This window comes from Condylura cristata, unplaced genomic scaffold (genome assembly GCF_000260355.1).
Source record: "Condylura cristata isolate star-nosed mole 26May11 unplaced genomic scaffold, ConCri1.0 scaffold00013, whole genome shotgun sequence".
NCBI lineage: Eukaryota > Metazoa > Chordata > Mammalia > Eulipotyphla > Talpidae > Condylura > Condylura cristata.
In genome coordinates, this window is record NW_004567114.1 from 4,886,550 (window position 1) to 4,903,569 (window position 17,020).

A 17,020-nucleotide genomic window follows, 5' to 3' on the forward strand; every position below is an offset into this window, starting at 1 on the left:
CTGCTTAAAGATCTTGAAGATTTTCTCCAGCTAGAAAAGTCCAAAGGTAACTGTTAGTCCTCTCAGCCGCCCCTGGAAGCACCAGGCCGAGGAGCGCGCCCTGCCTGGAGGGGCCCGGGGCTCAGGTGGCACCCACCAGGGCCTGCTTGGCTCCGTCAGCTGGGACATGCTGGGCCTCCCTGAGGGGCTGGCCAAGGACGTGCGCTGGGCCGTGTCACTTGCTTCTAAGACACCAGAGGAAACCTGCTGAAAATTGTTGTCATCCTCCTCCCCGCTCCCAACTGTGGGTTCGCACCTTTAATACCCCTTACTGCTCCCGCACTCCAGGCGGATTATCCTTTAGGGCACCTCACTCAGTCGCCACCATCAGACTTCTAGCAAAGGGTGACCAATTACATCCAAGAGGCAAGAGCTTTCTGAAGATCTGCAGTGGGTCAAAAGGAAAGTGAAACTGGCTCAAGGAGGAAACCTTACAGGTAACTTCACGATGAGCCAACCAACAATTCTCGATGACTCCTTGGAGGCCGCGAGATGCTCGGCCGCAACAGGGGTGCACCCCACAGTGAAGAAGCAGGGCGTCACCTGCTGAACAATCACCCAGGTGAGAGCTGCCACTTCAGTCTCGAACGTACGAGGTGGTGATTCTCTAAACTCGCCTGTAGTGGCTTGTACTCTTCATGCCAGCAGAGCTGAGAGGGGTAACCACCTGCGGAACCTACAAAACCCCACAAAGCTCTAGCTACGCAGCAGCTGCAACTGGGGGAAATCTCCTGGGTATTATCAACAGAACCCAAGGAAGGATGAGGGTTGGATTCTTGACACCGTGAGAGCGTGAATTTTTTTTCATTTTGATTTCTGTTCGTGTGCTCTGGACAGTAAGCAGGAATTAGTAAGTAGAACGGCGCGGGCCGCCAGCAGCCCAGAAGCAGACCGTGAGAACTCAGTGCGGCAGGAAGCGGGCGCCGCAGACCAGGAGGGGAGGGCACCGGCGGGCTGGGAAAGCACTGGCAACGGAACAGTGGGCTCCGGAAAGCCCACTGGGTGCCGACCTCACTGCAAACACACCGCAAACTAGAGGCCCTGTCACAGGAAGTCTAGAAAAGGCCAAGGAAACCATGCCTGGTTTCAGGATAGAAAATGTTTTTAAACAGTGGGGAAAATTACAATGAAAAAGGTTTAGTCAGACTTCTGTTTTCAATTTATCAACAACAGTAAATCAGCAACAAACGGGTTATTTTCCAACAGGTTACGAGGTTTACTAAACAAAGAGCACAAATACACCAAAGAGAAAACAGAATGTTTACAAGTAAAAATAATCGCTCGGGTTCATTAGCAAATAAAAAGTGACCTTTTCAGAAGGCACAAATGATATAAAAATAGACTATTATAATAAAATAAAAATAATTTTAAAAAGCGATCTTTTCAGGCCGCAGAAGCCAGGATACGTCAGCAAGGCAGATTCCTGCTGGCCCCGCACGGATGGGCCTTTGCACAGAGATGTGGTGAAGCCGCTACCTCCCGCTTCGCTTCGTCGCGACCCGGTAGCTTCTTTATGAAAACATGTTACTCTGTGCCCTGGGCAAAGACGCCTGCCCACAACACCAGGCACGCGCTGGTCCTGCCCCGGGCTGGGAAAACACGTGGGCACAGAGACCATTTTCAGCGAAGTGCCTCTAACAGAGACAGTGGTCAGGTCGTAAGAGGCAGGATGCAGTGGGAGACGCAGGAAGGGAACTGAAGATTAAACTACAAAGAAAAGCCCAGTGCCTGTCAGCTGAGGTCACCAGGGGTTCGTGAAGGCAGCTCGGCCACGGTGTGTTTGCCCGTTCCTGTATGTTCTAAATGCCCTACAATCTCCATGAAGTCTGCATCCTCTGAGTCTGAGCACTGAGTGCTGAGTGGGGCCTCGGAGAACAAGCAAACGCATGACAGACACAGATGGGCACATCACTCATGTTCCCGCCCTGAAGGCTGAATTGCCACTCGGTGTTTAGCTGCACCCTGAATTAGAGACCTAAGGAAACCACCTGGGTGTGGCTGGCCTGGCCTGGCCTCCAAGCATCTTGCCTCTCTTCCGAGACCCTGCTGAAGAGCGCCCGGGAGCTTTCACTTCAGGGCTTAGCCTGTTAGGAGACTTGCCAGCAGTCTGGGAAATTCAGAGTGTGGGCGGCTCCTGTGATGAGGTGGTCAGGACCTGGCCCAGGTCGAAGCCCCACACACAGATGCCTGTGCCCGCTCAGGCCCCGAGAAACAGCAGTGAAGGCAGGCGAGGGGGTGGCAGGGAGTGCGCATGAGAACACGGGAGCTGAGGATGACAGGAGAATCCAGGAAGAACAGAAAAGGGAAAAGGGTAAAACAAAGCTCCAAGAGCCAAGAAGGTGACTTAGGCCTTTTTTCCTCCTTAAATAAAAGGGGTAAGATGATCAGCAAAGGCAGAACTAAGGCAAGGCGTGCGGGCGGAGCCTGAGGACGGCCAGGCTCTCCGGCCACTGGCTTTCCATTTCCACAGGCCTGCCAGTGGAATAACATCCGAGAAAATGCCAGCACTTGTTACAGACAATATGTGAAGAAATATTTGTTTTCTTAATATTTAACCAACAGGTTTTGCTATGTTTTTGTATTTTGAAAAATAAAAAAGGCTAAGGCATATACACAAAACACACCACACACATTTTGTCCTATTTTAAGCATCAATGTGTTTGAAACAGAACTCGAGAGTTGATGTAGGTGTTACAAACAAACTTGGGGCCGTCACACTGAGCACTAAAATACAACTCCACACAGGAGACAGTAGGCATCCCCCCGAAGTTCGGTCCCCAACTCAGGAATCCAGGGCTTCAGAAGGCACTGGAGAGACGGCCCAGCGAGGTGGCCTGCAGATGCTCTGCATTTTCAACATCTGATACATTCAGACACAACAGCTTCCGTGAGAACTGAACACCCGATCACAGCAAGGTCTGCAGTCTTTGTGCTGACTCAGAGTTTCGCAAACTTGGTGCAAGCTTCTTCCCCCAACTCCCTCCTTTCAGCACTGAAATGCCTCGTTAGGGGTCTCCTGTGCAGGAGCAAAACCAGTTAAATGTGCAACTTATATTCTGGATACTTTTAAAACAAATGCTGCCATAGACAAGACATGTCTCCACTCTCTAAAAGTACCCCTACACTAGCAGGCTAAGGTGTAGCTCCCTTTGAATCCCAAAGGAATCCTGAAATTGTTCGTAAATATTTCAATTCCAAGCTTTGATTCCCACGGCAACTAAAAAAAAGTCCACATCTTAAAACTTTTAATCCTTAACATCCTAAGTGTTTGGTTTACTATCCAAATATTGTATAATACAAAAAAAGAAATCTGTAAGAAAAATAACCTATGAACAAATGAGAAGCTGTATCTACACAGCTAGTTCCCAGGACCTTCCTACAGGGAGGTCAATCTTAAAATCTTCGCTCTGCCATCCTTGGTTAATTCCCCACCTTCCTTACCACTCAGCCAGCACCATGACGTGGCGCATGTGCAATGTACTGCCAACGTGTATTTATCTCTCACAGATACGCTTCCTGCTCCCTGCATAATCCTTTCTTCCTTGTACTCTCATTTCATACAGCAGGTGTCTAAAAATGCTTGTTACTGAACCAAATACTCACAAACCAAACTTTAGAGCAATAACATACACGTGCTTATATCAAGCAAAAAGACTTTATTTTCAGCATTGTGTACTCTTGAAAGTTGGGCCTGGTCACACACCCTCCTCCACGCTTGGAACACACAGCTATGGAAAGTGCCCAGCAGAACTTCTCATGTACTCCAGAGCTTCAAACACATACAGTGCAGGGGTGGGGGTGGGGGTGGGGTTAAAAACTAAATCAATCGAGATTTGGGGATTTTTATAAATTAGCTTTTAAATTGTACAAAGTATTTATTTTAATAAAAAAAAGTTCAGTTTTCAAAGACACAGGTACTTCATTTTTATCCCTACCCCACAAGACTCACATGAATATAAGACAATTAAAATAGAAAAAGTCAAGTGAAAGAAAAGAAAGAAGCTGGTTCACACTGCATTACTTCTGGACTCTCTTTCTGGTTTTTGAACCTTGAAGAGAAAACAAAGAAATCAGAATCATTAATCATTAAATTACAAAAGCAAAACACAAATGTATTTCCATATACAGTCACTGTTAATTAAAAATCTAATAGACTATGATGATTTGTGGAAATGAAAAGGTGTAACTGTTAATAACCTGAAAATCTAAGAAATTATGTTAATTTTTTAATATGCCAAAAATACACCAACAAAGTCTACCTTCTTATCGTAAGTTTTATCTTTCACCCGTAAAACACATCCAATTTACACTTGCACTGAAACATTTTTCACAAAACATTTTACTGTATGATTTAGAGCATTAACTCCTAATGTAAACACAAGATAAGCGTTTGATCCTGGGGGGAGCCAAGGTAGTTGTGCGTGTTATGAAATGCAAGGAATTTCATTCGAAATGTGTTGCTTTCTAAAGCCTGTTACCGGTACTCTGGGTAGGAGAACAGTAGGCTATTCCAAAACACAAAATCTTTGCACAGGCAGTTAAGCCTTTCAGATAGGCTTCCCGCCAGTGCTGAGCTGGTGCCTAGGGCAGTTCCCTCAAGGATTCTGGGCTCAATGGAATATCGCAGGGACTCTGCAGGGAAACCTGGGATCACCTCAGCAAGGAGGCTTTGCTCCGGGTTCCACCCCTGCCCGGAGCACAGCAGGGCCCAGGAGCCCCAAGGCGGGCCTCAAGTGCGCCCCGACCCACACACCCCCTCTGCCAGGAAGAGGCTCCAGCCCCTTCGTGTCAATTGGCAGAGGCACTACCAACAAAGAGATCAATAGTCCTTTTCTGAAATGCACAAAACATGCTTTGAATCTAGGACAAAATACATACCACACACATCGTCTAATAATAAACAGTTTCTAAAGGTTTTTTTTCCTGATTACCGGTTTATTTACTTAACTGGAAGATCAGGTTGAAAATTAGTGCTATTTTTTCCAAGTTCTAGTTCTTATGCAGTTGACATATACTTTCAATTATAGCAAACTTTAAACTTAAATGAATATATTTTTCTGTCATTCATTATATAATGCCGAGACTATTTAAGATTTAAACTTTTGAGCTTTTTCTTTAATTTCTGTGAGATAGCCTCTTTTTTTTTTTTTGAAGATTTATTTATTCATACAGAGCTGGGGTACAGGCCAGAGATGCAGAGGGTGAGAGGATTCACCAGGAACAGAGTAGGGAGCAGAACAGGCAGATGGATGAAGTACACTGCTGAGGGGAGCAGCGGGCGGGTCAGGAGAGGTCTGCCACGCCATGTGGTCAACTCCGGGGCAGGCGGGAATCGAACTCACGCGGAAATGGCTTTAGCTTCTTAGTGCAGTGCTTTAACCCGCTGCGCCACCAGGGAGGGCCGAGATAGCCTCTTTTTAAAAAATATTCCATGATAGATTTTAATTTCAAATTTCAAAATTTTTGAAATTAATTTTGGTAGTGAACGTGATTCTCTGACATTGCCATACTCAGACAACACAAAATGAAGGCCAGCCGCCCACTCTGTAGTTCATCTCGTTCATAAACTCTGATCGCACAGGCACATCCCAAACACCAAAGCTACGAATGATTATCAGGTGTTAACAGCACTTGTCATTAATACCCTACTTTGCCCTGTTCTTAAATGCCACTGCTGCTTATCCCCTTCAAAGTAAAGTTTTTTATAAAGTTTTACATTGCAACTAAAAATGTTCTCACTACCTGGAATTGATTATAGAACAGTCTACAGCAACTTAAGAGACCTTGCTGCATGTAATGATTTAATATTTCCCTAATAGTCAATTCCAATTGTTGCAGAAAAATCTATTTCTTGTCTCATCTCTTTAAGACGAAAGCCATCTCCATGGTATACAACTACTCGTAAAAGGTGTATCAGAACAAACGTGTGAATTTTAACTTTGAAAAATACACACTTCTGGGACACTGCATTATGACGTATGGTGCTGAAGGGGCTCTTACAAGTCTCTGTGCTGACTAGGCCACATATACTTAGGAGGCGAACAGGTCATGTTTTCCTGAAAGAATCCCTCAGACGGTCCAAACCCCAAGGCACTTCCAAAGTAACACCCACAAATGCAGACTGGTAGCTGTGTCCATTTTATGAACCGTAGGAAAAATACACTAGCTGTAAGGATCGTGACTCCATTAGTTAATTTTGAATACAATTTTGCAATACTGGCATGGTTTTGAAATGCTAGAATACGTGAGGTTTTTTAAGTCTTACCATTTTTTTTGGGGGGGGGAGGAATTACTTGCAGCAAATAACCAAATTTTCTCAATTGGTAAAAATTATGCCTTGCATAAAAATAAAAGGATTAGAGGCCTCTGTTCTTCTTGAAAACCACCCGTCACCCCCGCTCTTTCTTTGAGAAAACCTACACAATACACATTTTGAAAGCTTTCAGAACGTGTTCTTACACAATAGACCCCCAACTAGTCAAAATGAGTTTAGGTGTATCAAGAAAATTATACACGCTTTTAAAATGGTCTAAATAGATATTAAAGGAAAGTTGCTCCCATTTTGCTAGGCACAGCATTCTGAAAGATCACACGGTGAGAAAAGTCTCTTACCATATTGTAAACCATAAATTGTGTTTGAAAATAAAATTGTTAATGAAGAAACTGACATTTCTAAAGCTGCTGTTAGAGGTAACCATTCTTGAAACACGTTTATGTCACAAAATCTTAAAGCTCTGAAACACAGAATTCATTGAATTATATATTTTTTAAAAAATTTAAATGTTATAAAAGTGCCTTCCCCTTCAAGTTATTTTAAACCTACATATACAAATATATACACTTTATATGTCCGTGGCTTTTTTGGGCTAGAATCAATAACATTTTGTTATCTCAGGCAACATTTTCTCATTTATGAATATTAGATAGTAAAATACCTAACCTAGCCTTATACTTTAGAGGGAATGATTCACAATGGGGAAACAAACGGCATTTTAAAAAAGTGATTCGCTTCATAGGAATGAACAGTTAGAATTTGATTTTTATCTTTCTTGTATTGAAAAGTTTGGATTCTTCTTAAATTAGTGATGGGGTCTATTCCGTAATTAGCAAAAACACTAGTATATAGTTTCACAGAAAACCATCAGCATAAAGACCGTGTATTAAATCGTAGGTATAAATCTACTTTCCATGATTACAGTCGAGCTAAAGTCACCGACAGACCGCACCACCTCTGCCGTTCCCTCAGCAAAGACCAGGCAGCGAGCGCGCAGGCAGTGGAGGGGCGAGACTGGGACTCTGCTTGGAGTGAGTGGGTCTCGGCTTCACTGCAGTCAGCGCCTGGGCTGACAATGCCAGTTCCCTAACTGAAGGGCTCTTTTTTTTAGGAAGAATGATTACTCTATCTTTAAAATGTTCCTTAATTTCACTGCCACTCACTGTCACAGCTGCTGCTGCCAGCCTCTGGCTGGGCTATGCCTCCACGTCCTGCTCCGGGCGCCTCCTCACTGCCTAGTAAGGAAAGGAACAAGACAGGGATGGGGAGACAGCGGGGGAGGGGGCTGCCTGCCACGCCTTCAGCTCCTGACTGCCGTGATACCCCTCTTCCGGGAGCCCAGGATTCCTGACATGCACTCAGCGAAACCTGTGAATGTTCTCTCCAGGCTGCACGGTGGAGAAGGTGCTCGTGAACACGAAGCTGCGTCCCGCTCAAAGTCCAGCTTCTGCGCTCCACGCACAGAACGCACAGGGGCCGCGTCAAGGGAAGCCCAACACCTCGCCGGCTAACTCAGCAGGGCGTTCACACTCTAGGACACTTCACCAAAAATAAGCCTTTTCTACGAGAAATCAACGAACATTTCCGGACCTACCAAATAACAAGGAGCAGACACACTGACAGGAGAGACCCAGAGAGAAGGCGCGTGGCCTCACAGCCCGCCGCAGCACCGCCAGCCTTCTCTCAGAACCATGCGCCGGTCCTGTTCGGGACCACCCCTGGGTGCACCCACACCCAGTCTGGTCATTCACTAGCCAAAGTCCAAGCGAGCGCCACCCCCTGCGTGCTGACCTCGCTGTGTCCCCTCTGAAACCCCAAGCTGGACGTGTCCTCAGCACCCAAACAATGACTTTACAGCCTGCTTTTCCCTTCAAAAGCTCCCAAAAAGTAGTGGTTCCAGCGTTAAGCACCTTGCTTCCCAACTGCCTGAGAGTAAAGATAAATTTATGGGGAACCCTAAGTGGTCAGGGCAAGAGGACCCTGGCAGCGGTGGTGGCCCAGGGCTGGCCCGAGCCCTGCGCCCCGCAGCGGCCCCACCACGTGGCCCACATGTGCGGCGGAGACCTGGCCCTCAAGTCCCTTGGCGGCCAAGCCGTCGCTCCGCCGTGCCACTGCTCCGGGGGGCGGGTCCCCATCTGCAGAGTGGGCAGCGCTGCGGCCCGCTCTGCGACTCCTGCACCCAGGCAAGAACAACGTGCGTGTGCAGCCAGGTGCACACCACACAGGAGAGCACCCCCTGATGTGCTGTGGCCACACTGCAGGGTGGCGACCCAGAGCCAGCCCCTCGCTGGTGGGAAGAAAGGAATCTGTTTCGTCACGAGCAAAGCTGAGCAACAAGACTGCTGGACTTACGAGTCTGCGCGGCGGCCTCTGTCTGCGCATCTGAGCACTCCATGTCTTCAACACTGCACTCGGTGTCCTCCACCTCTTTCTTTCGCTTTTTGCACATAAAAATTTTAAAGAGAAACAGAGATGTGATTTGAGGGTCAAATAAGTAAATGTACAAACATGACAGCCAGTGACATATGTATGAACTGAAGTACAACACGCAGCAAGAACACTCTCAACTTTGGGGTGGCAGTTGCCGAGGGCGGGGAAACGGATGCGGGGTCCTCTGTGCAGTGCGTCTGCTGATGGGGGGTGCTGAGCCCCTTGCGTCATCACTGACAGCCAAGCTTGACTCATGAGGACTGATGATACAGAGACTCCCTTAAAGCAGAGTACACAATAGCTATCACCCTCACTCAGACCCAGGCTACCTCTTCTCCCCATTTCACAATGTTGGGGGGCAGGGATCGACTTGACAAAATAGGAAAATAGATGACTGACCCATATGTTGTGGTTGCACTTGGAAGACTGGTGATAAAATTCTATTTATGGATCAATAATGGCAAACTACTAACACACGTCTTCTTTCGGTGTGTTTTTTATGAAAATTTAACACGGTCATACACAGCACTGCAAGTTAGAACTTACAAGTACGTGGCTTTCTAGAATCTCAACCCCCGCTGGGCTTGCCAGCCTTCTCGGAGGACGCTCCCCCTTTCACGCAGGTGGGAGTCAGCCCGGCGCTCACCCCCCACCCCTCCACTCTTCCCAGATGCTCGTTCGCGTTCTCTGCATGACTGTCCGTCGGGTCAATCCCACGTAAAGGTCACACTGCACACCACTGCTACATGCGGGCGAAGCCGCAGCAGACACAGCCATTGCTAGGAGGTGGTGTTTATGGTGTTTCCGTATCACTTTATCTCAAACAGTCTCAACCACAGATGTGCCAAAATCCAGAAGCCCGGCCTCTCCAGCTTGCCTAAGCTAAGCTGTACCATTCAGGAAACTGTCTGATGCTTCCCAGACTCCAGAGACGGGAGTAACCACATCCGTCTTAGATGCAGCCAAACGTGCAAGGACGTGGCCCAGTGGCGGCCGTGAGAGCACCATCTCTACCAGCAGCACAGTGTCCTTTCCCAGTTCCGGAGAACACTTGGGAAGGTTCTAGTCAAATCCCGTACCTCAGAGCCTCCACGTGGTCACAAGTCTAAGTATCTGTGCGCTACAATCAATTCCCCTGTTTCAAAACAGCCTTAAGGTGGCTGGGATGAGATGAGGATTCAGAGACCCATCATGTTCCTAAAGAGACTCCTTCACATGCACAAAGACAACACCCTGACTAACCTTAGGAAGCTTTCAAAGACACTCACAACAGACCTGCGGAGGGCTGCTGCCGGACGAGAGCCTGTAACTTCGCGTAACTGATGAGGGCGGGGAGAGTGCCTTACAGCTTTCTTTCCCAAAGTGTTGCTTCATGATTACCATCTAAACCCTGCTGGGCTGAACAGATTGGTTCGATAATTACATACAATAACTGCAGTGGGCAGGTAACCCTCAGCTGGCACGGGGCAGCTCCCCTGTGAGAACGTCCATATGCAAACGGCACTGATGGAGTGCATTAGGTACATCTTTCCTGCCGGTGCACAGGCCTGATTAGCGCCAGCCAGGACTCCAAGGTTAGCGTGTCAGCAGATTTGTGATGCATTAGGCGGGAATAAACACGGACACTTTTGTTCGTTCGGACCAAAATTAAGGAGGAATATTTCAGAACTATATTGCTTTCCCATACAGGAGCGAAAGCATTTCCCAGCTTCAGGAGGGCAGGTTTTTAAATGCTCATTATAAAGAGAGCTATCCAATACTTTCTACCCTAGAACCTAGTACATTCATCTTGTTTTCAAGCTTACTTAATAAAAGGGAGCTTCCTTAATCTCCAGGCAAGTAAATTACACAGGAATGAAAACCAGACAGTATTCGCCAACAAAAGGAACACCTGTGTCCTAAGCAGCACGCAGCAGGCGAGGCACCGCGTTTCATGAATCGGCACTTCAGCTGGTGTCTCCGGCCCGACTCCCCGGCAGTGTGTAGGAGCCTGGAGAAGACAGGCCAGTGGACCCTGACCTGCGCCCAGTTTAAAAAAATAAAACAAAACCCTCCAAGTTTAACAGCTCCAAATAAGTATGTTACTCATTTTCTAAGGCAACGAGTAGGACTTCAAACCTTCTGTCACCAGCTTTGCTGCTGAATACCTGCAGACACTTTATCTGGTTAGTGGTCAAGATCCAAGCCTTTGCATGGTGTGTGGTGTGTACTGGGGTTCCCTGAAAGCCGGCCCCATGGACACTGTGCCGATCGCTGGCCCTGTCACATTGCACATCAGCACTCATGGGACTTTCATTTGCATTTATAAATGAAAGCAAAATACCACAGGACACACAGAATAATTTATAAAATAAACTTAGAATTGAGCTTTATTTTAGTTCAGCATGGCCAAAAGATGCGCCAACAATCGGGTTCTGTCAAAGGGCGCACGGAACACGCTGCATCATGGAAGTACTCAGAGACACCAGGCTGAACTTGACAACCGGCACTCTCACTTCCAGTTCATAAACAGGGAGATAAATCTGCTAGACCCCCCGGGACTGATGACGCACCAACAGTCCAAACCCTGACTGGAGCCCAGTACAGACGCACATCTGTCCCAGCGGGTGAGCCTGCAGGTGGCACTGCCATGGGGGGAGGGGGCCGGCCGGCCTCCCAGCCCCTGGTGAATCTTTATGCTTCTCCCTTGAGTTGCCTCACAGTCTCTCTCTAAGTCACTCACCCTCTCCCAGCTGCCCTCTGTCTGTGAGACTATCCTTAGCCTCCAGGCTCAGGTGTGCCCACGCAGGCGTGCCCACACCTACACCCTAGGCACCTTTCGCACCACGCAACAAGGCAACAGGTGATAGCCCCAGAGCTAGTGGTACGAAAAGCCTGGCCAATCCATTTCCCTATAGCTGTTTTAATGGAAAAGAAAGAAAAACCTTCAGAAAAACCTAAAGACTGATTCTTTGCCTCCCCAGTGAAGCATTAGTGACCACCACTAGCCTCTTTTGGCAGCCTCCTAAGACTGCCCGTCAGATCCCGGCCGTACCAGAGACGGTGACTGCCAGTGACCAGTGTGGGTTTCTCCCCTTTATTACAAAAGTCACAAATATTCATGATGGAAACTTAAGATGGTGCCACCAATCTTTAAACATTTGACACTGCATGTGTCAAAGAACTCTAAATGCAAGTACATCACCGCACTAATCATCACTTGGTCCTATTTTATTTACTTGATTAAGGCCACCTGAAATCAACATTCAAATGGATACAGCTTCAAATTACTATTATGTCCTTTTTTAGTTACTCAAAAAAAGATAGGCCATATCTCCTACAAAGGTAAAACAAATGTTTTATTTACTACAACACTCATGAAACAAACAGACTTAGCTATCTTCACTCTACACGTACACACTACTGGAAGGAGGACTCCAAATTGGCTGGTGCTGCTGGCAACACTAGAATTCAGAAGACGGTATTCTTTCCACAGAACTAGCCGCCTCCCATTGTGAGCTCTGGCGTGAGAGCAGGCACTGGGCCTCGGCCTCACCGGGCTCACCATCGTGCTTTCCCAAATACCACTTGGTCTACAGTGGTTGTTGAGCAGCCACCTGGCAGCTGCAAGAACAGGAGATGATGTCTCCCTTTACCCAAGCCCCTCAAAACCACACATTTCGATGCATCTAAATAAACCAAAGAAATTTTCGAGATAAAGTAGGAAAAGTCAGGCATCATTAGAAGATGGGGTGTGAGCTGAGGCATGAGTGACTTAAAAGGAGTCTGAACAGGAAGAATAATCTAAAAATATTCTCTGGCATGCATGAAAGCACTTTATTTTCAAACAGTTTCAGCGATAAAGGCTGACCTAACTCCAAACACGGTACTTCCGTCCATGGAACACCACCGAGTACCTGCCACTGGTGAAGGCCACCACGTGTTCAGCAAACACCATGGGCCTGGCGCGAGACAGGCTCAGGTTGGATGGGGCTGGGGGACAAGACACTCAAATAGAGTAAAGCACAGGAGGAACTTTAGCTTTTATAAAAACATGAAGCACGCACAAGTCAAATCTCTAACCCTTAAGCCCTAAGACACCATTTCCGGTCCGTAACCAAGTCCTCCTCGATCTAGGTCCCGTGCATGCCACACACATAACTTCACGCTGGGTGTCAATCCATGTGTCATGGAACCCAAGAGTGATTTCACTGTTTTGTCTTCTGTTGCTACTGTTGTTTGTTTGCTTAAATTTAGCTCTCTCCTGTAAACACTTGCAGTTATCTACAGTAGGAAGAGAAAGGTCAAGTCAGCAGGTCCGAGAGAAAGCATTAAGCAAAATAACATAACCGGTACAAAGCTCAGAATGCATCTGGCCTTCAACAGCCCAGCTAACGTCTCTTTCAACACCAGGAGGAAGAACTGACCTAAGTATTGAAAATGGGGAGAGAAAGACACTGGTGTGCTGTTAATTTAACACTTGAACCACCAGGGTTCTTGTTCCATAAAGCCATGAAAAGGAATTTGCAGACTTTTTAGGTAAGTAAGCAGAGAGAAACAAACTTTGTTTAAGAAAGTAAAGTTTATTTAGAAGAAGAAAGGACGGGCTCCCAGGCACACTGCTAGGAGGGGCAGGGAAGCTGTGTGGGCCTTGTCTCAGGCTCTTAGACCTTTTCCTCTTTTACCTTAGTTTACCTCCTAGTCCAAGGTCTTTTACTCTCAAGCTTGACTGTTTCTGTTTAGTCCTCCAGGGCTTTCTGACCTATCTCTGGAGTATGTTTCAGTTATCACCTCTTAGAATTCACTGTCTTTATCTCAGAGGCCTCTTGAACTCCCCCAAGTCCCAGCATGAAGCTGCCTAGCTAACCCTACCTTGCCCTGGGACTCACAGAGAGATGTAGACTGCTCCTTGCTCCACAGCTGATGTACTTTTTCTAGCAAAAGCACTGCTGTCCCGAAGCAGATCTAACGTGCTGCCGTAGGGCCCCACACAGCCCCCTTAGAAGAAACACGAGTAAACGAGCTCAAACAGGCAGCCCTGCGCACAGGACGCCAGCTGTGCGCCGTGCACCTGCGCATGCTGGACTTCGTTTCCTGTGAAGAGCGGCGCTCATGGTCCGGAAAGAGCTCCCAGCAGCTCTTCTGCAAAACGTAAACCCAACTTCAATTTACCACTACAGCAGCCGCTCATGATTTTAACATCACTCGAAGTTTCAACATAGTCAAACTTGCAGTCACTTAACAAGCTGAAAGCCGTTTCTAAAGATCCAATAAAACTAAGGCCTGGAAAACTAGCGCAGGCTGTATGCGTCTCTGCCGGAGCGAACACCTCTTCATTCATCTTTGCCTCTGAAGGCTCCACGACCTACACCAATAAAGTCAAAACTTTTTAGCAAAGTTAAGGTGTTTTTTTTTTTTTTAAAGATTTATTTATTTGTGCGTACAGAACTGGGGTACAGGCAAGAGGCTCAGGGGCGGTGAGAGGCTTCACCAGAGACAGAGTGGGGAACAGAACAGGCAGATCGACGAAGTACACTGCTGAGGGGAGCAGCGGGCGGGCCAGGAGAGGTCTGCCACACCATGTGGTCACCTCCGGGGCAGGCGGGAATCGAACTCATTCGGAAGCGGCCTTAGATTCTCAGTGCTGTGCTTTAACCCGCTGCGCCACCAGGGAGGGCCCCAAAGTTAAGGTGTTTTAATGGCCACTGTGGGGAGGAGCAAATGGGTAGCTATTTATTTCGAATGTTTTTAGTATTTTATGCCTAAAATCACTAGGAGGTTTTTAAGTATCTTGAATTCCTCTGAAGAAAAAAACTGTAGAAATGCCTAATAATATGATGGTACATGGGCTTGGGCTGACCCTGTCTGCACCTCGGTGTCAACACACACATGCAGATATTGCCAAGTCCTGACAGGACACAGAGCACCTCAGTGCTCGGTGGTAACCTGAAGCTCACAGGGCTGAAAGCCTATTACCAACAGGAAGCACCAACCACTCCCTGCAGAATTGAAATTCAGAATAAGAATTAAAAGCTCAAAACCTTGAAGCGGTAACACTATACAGTAGAAAAGCTGGTAGTTACAGAGATAAATATTTCAATGAAAACCAAACTCTCTATCCATACTGGTGGAAAAAGAAATGAGCTCAAGCCCCACATGAGTAAGGTTCTTAGGGAATAAGGTCAGCTCACTGGAGTCCCCCTAAGAACAGACCCACAGACCCCACTGTAGGATTTACATACAATCAGAAGTAAACAGACGTGGAAGACGTATCTCATCTCTGCATGGAAAGAAACAACTACGAACACGACTGAGACGGACGGAAGACCACAGAAATAATACGGGAACGCCACATTCGGGGGGTCAGGAGAGAATCCTTAAAGGTAACAGTCTTTCCCAAGTGATTGGGAGTCAATGCAATCTCAATCAAAATCCCAAAACTAGTTTTGTGAAAATTAGGAACTTGATTCTAAAATGCAAAGGTAAAGTCAAAGGCCCAAGAACATCAAGGACAATCTTGAAGAACAAACCCAAGGGACTTACAAGCAGACCTCATCATGAAGTCAGTAGTCCAACCGTGTGGCTCCAGCAGAGGGAGCTGAGCAGCCTCATGGCGCAGACAGCGCCCCCAAAGAACCCCAACCCCCAGATGGCTTTCTGAAGTCACATGCTCTGCGGACAGTACGGTCTTTGCACGAAACTATTCAGATCCACAAGCATCCAAAGGGGGTGAATAAAGATTGACTCACACTACGCACAAGTCAATCTCCATTACACTGTAGACTTAACAGAGTTATCTCCGTGATCTTGAGATAGATAACTTCTGAAAACAGAATGCACAAAGCACTAACCACTGGTAGAAAAACTGAATAAAGGACAATAAAATGAAGAACTTTTGATCATCAAAAGATACCAAATTAAGAAAGAGAATAAATGAAACACTGGCTGGAAGGTCTGTAAGAGCGCTTTACGTGCCATACATATAATACACACAGAGACACAGAAGGTAATTGAGCCTCACAAATTAAAAGAAAATGAACAACACTTTTTTTTAATGGATGGGCATATGAAAGGTACTTAAAACTATAGATAGGGAAGTACCAATACACATTCCCCAAAACAGGTCAAGTTAAATACCAGCTGGTGTCAGTGAGAAACAAAACTGCTGGTAGTAACGTGACCTGAGGTAGCTGCTCCAGAAAACTGCTTGGCAATAACTACTAACGCTGAACACACATGATCCCTGTGTCCCAGTAATTCCACTATGCATGACCCACTCCATAGAAATATGTTTCCTCAGAGACATTAAAAGCATGTTCTTGGGCCCTCCCTGGTGGCGCAGCGGGTTAAAGCACAGCACTAAGAAGCTTAAGCCACTTCCGCATGAGTTCGATCCCCACCTGCCCCAGAGGAGATCCACATGGCGCGGCAGACCTCTCCTGACCCGCCCTCTGCTCCCCTCAGCAGTGTACTTCGTCAATCAGCCTGTTCTGCTCCCCGCTCTGTTCCTGGTGAATCCTCTCACCCTTCGCATCTCTGGCCTGTACCCTAGTTCTGTATGAATAAATAAATAAATCTTTTTAAAAAAAAAAAAGCATGTTCTTAAATTATTACAATTTGGCCCTCCTTGGTGGCGCAATGGGTTAGGATGCAGCACTGTAAGCTGGCCGCAGCCGCTTCAGTGCGAGTTCGATCCTGGGCCCTGGAGATGACCACATGGCCCAGTAGACCTCTCCTGACCCGCCCGCTGCTCCCCTCAGCAGTGTACTTTGTCCATCTGCCTGTTCTGCTCCCCACTTTGTCTCTGGTGAAGCCTCTCACCGCCCCTGCACCTCTGACTTGTACCCCAGCTCTGTATGCATAAATAAATCTTTTTTAAAAAATTATTACAATCATCAAGAACTGGAAACAATTCAAATACCCAACAATAGTAAAAAGCACAAATGATATGATGTAGTTATATAACGGAGTACTCCTAGTAACGAAAAACAAAAAGCCCCTGCCACACACAACAGCTGAGGAAATTCAGACATGCAAATGAAACACTGACACAGAAGAATACATATTGTTAGAAGTTGTTACTATTAAATTTTTTATGATTTATTTATTTATGCACACAAGAACTGGGGTAGAGGCCAGAAGTGTGGGGGTGAGAGGACTCACCAGAGACTGATTGGGGAGCAGAACAGGCAGATCTAGGAAGTACACTGCTGAGGGGAGCAGCGGGGAGCCAGGAGAGGTCTGCTGCGCCCTGGGGGTCACTCCCCTGCCAGGGATCAAATGCCTGCACTCCCTGGT

The 17,020-nt window shown here is 46.9% G+C and overlaps 1 protein-coding gene across 4 annotated transcripts in view; it reads right to left on the minus strand.

Annotated features, from left to right (window-relative positions):
- Positions 1-3,635: 3,635 nt before the first annotated feature.
- VRK1 (vaccinia related kinase 1) overlaps positions 3,636-17,020 on the minus strand; it is a 73,263-nt gene continuing 59,878 nt past the window's right edge. For all 4 annotated transcript variants that reach the window (XM_012724334.1, XM_012724337.1, XM_012724336.1 and 1 more), the window contains 2 exons: positions 8,666-8,750; positions 3,636-4,088 (listed from right to left, as the gene is read on the minus strand). In XM_012724334.1, coding sequence (XP_012579788.1) covers positions 4,057-4,088; positions 8,666-8,750 — 117 coding nt within the window. In that variant the 3' untranslated portion in view covers positions 3,636-4,056. The remainder of the gene's footprint in view (positions 4,089-8,665; positions 8,751-17,020) is intronic.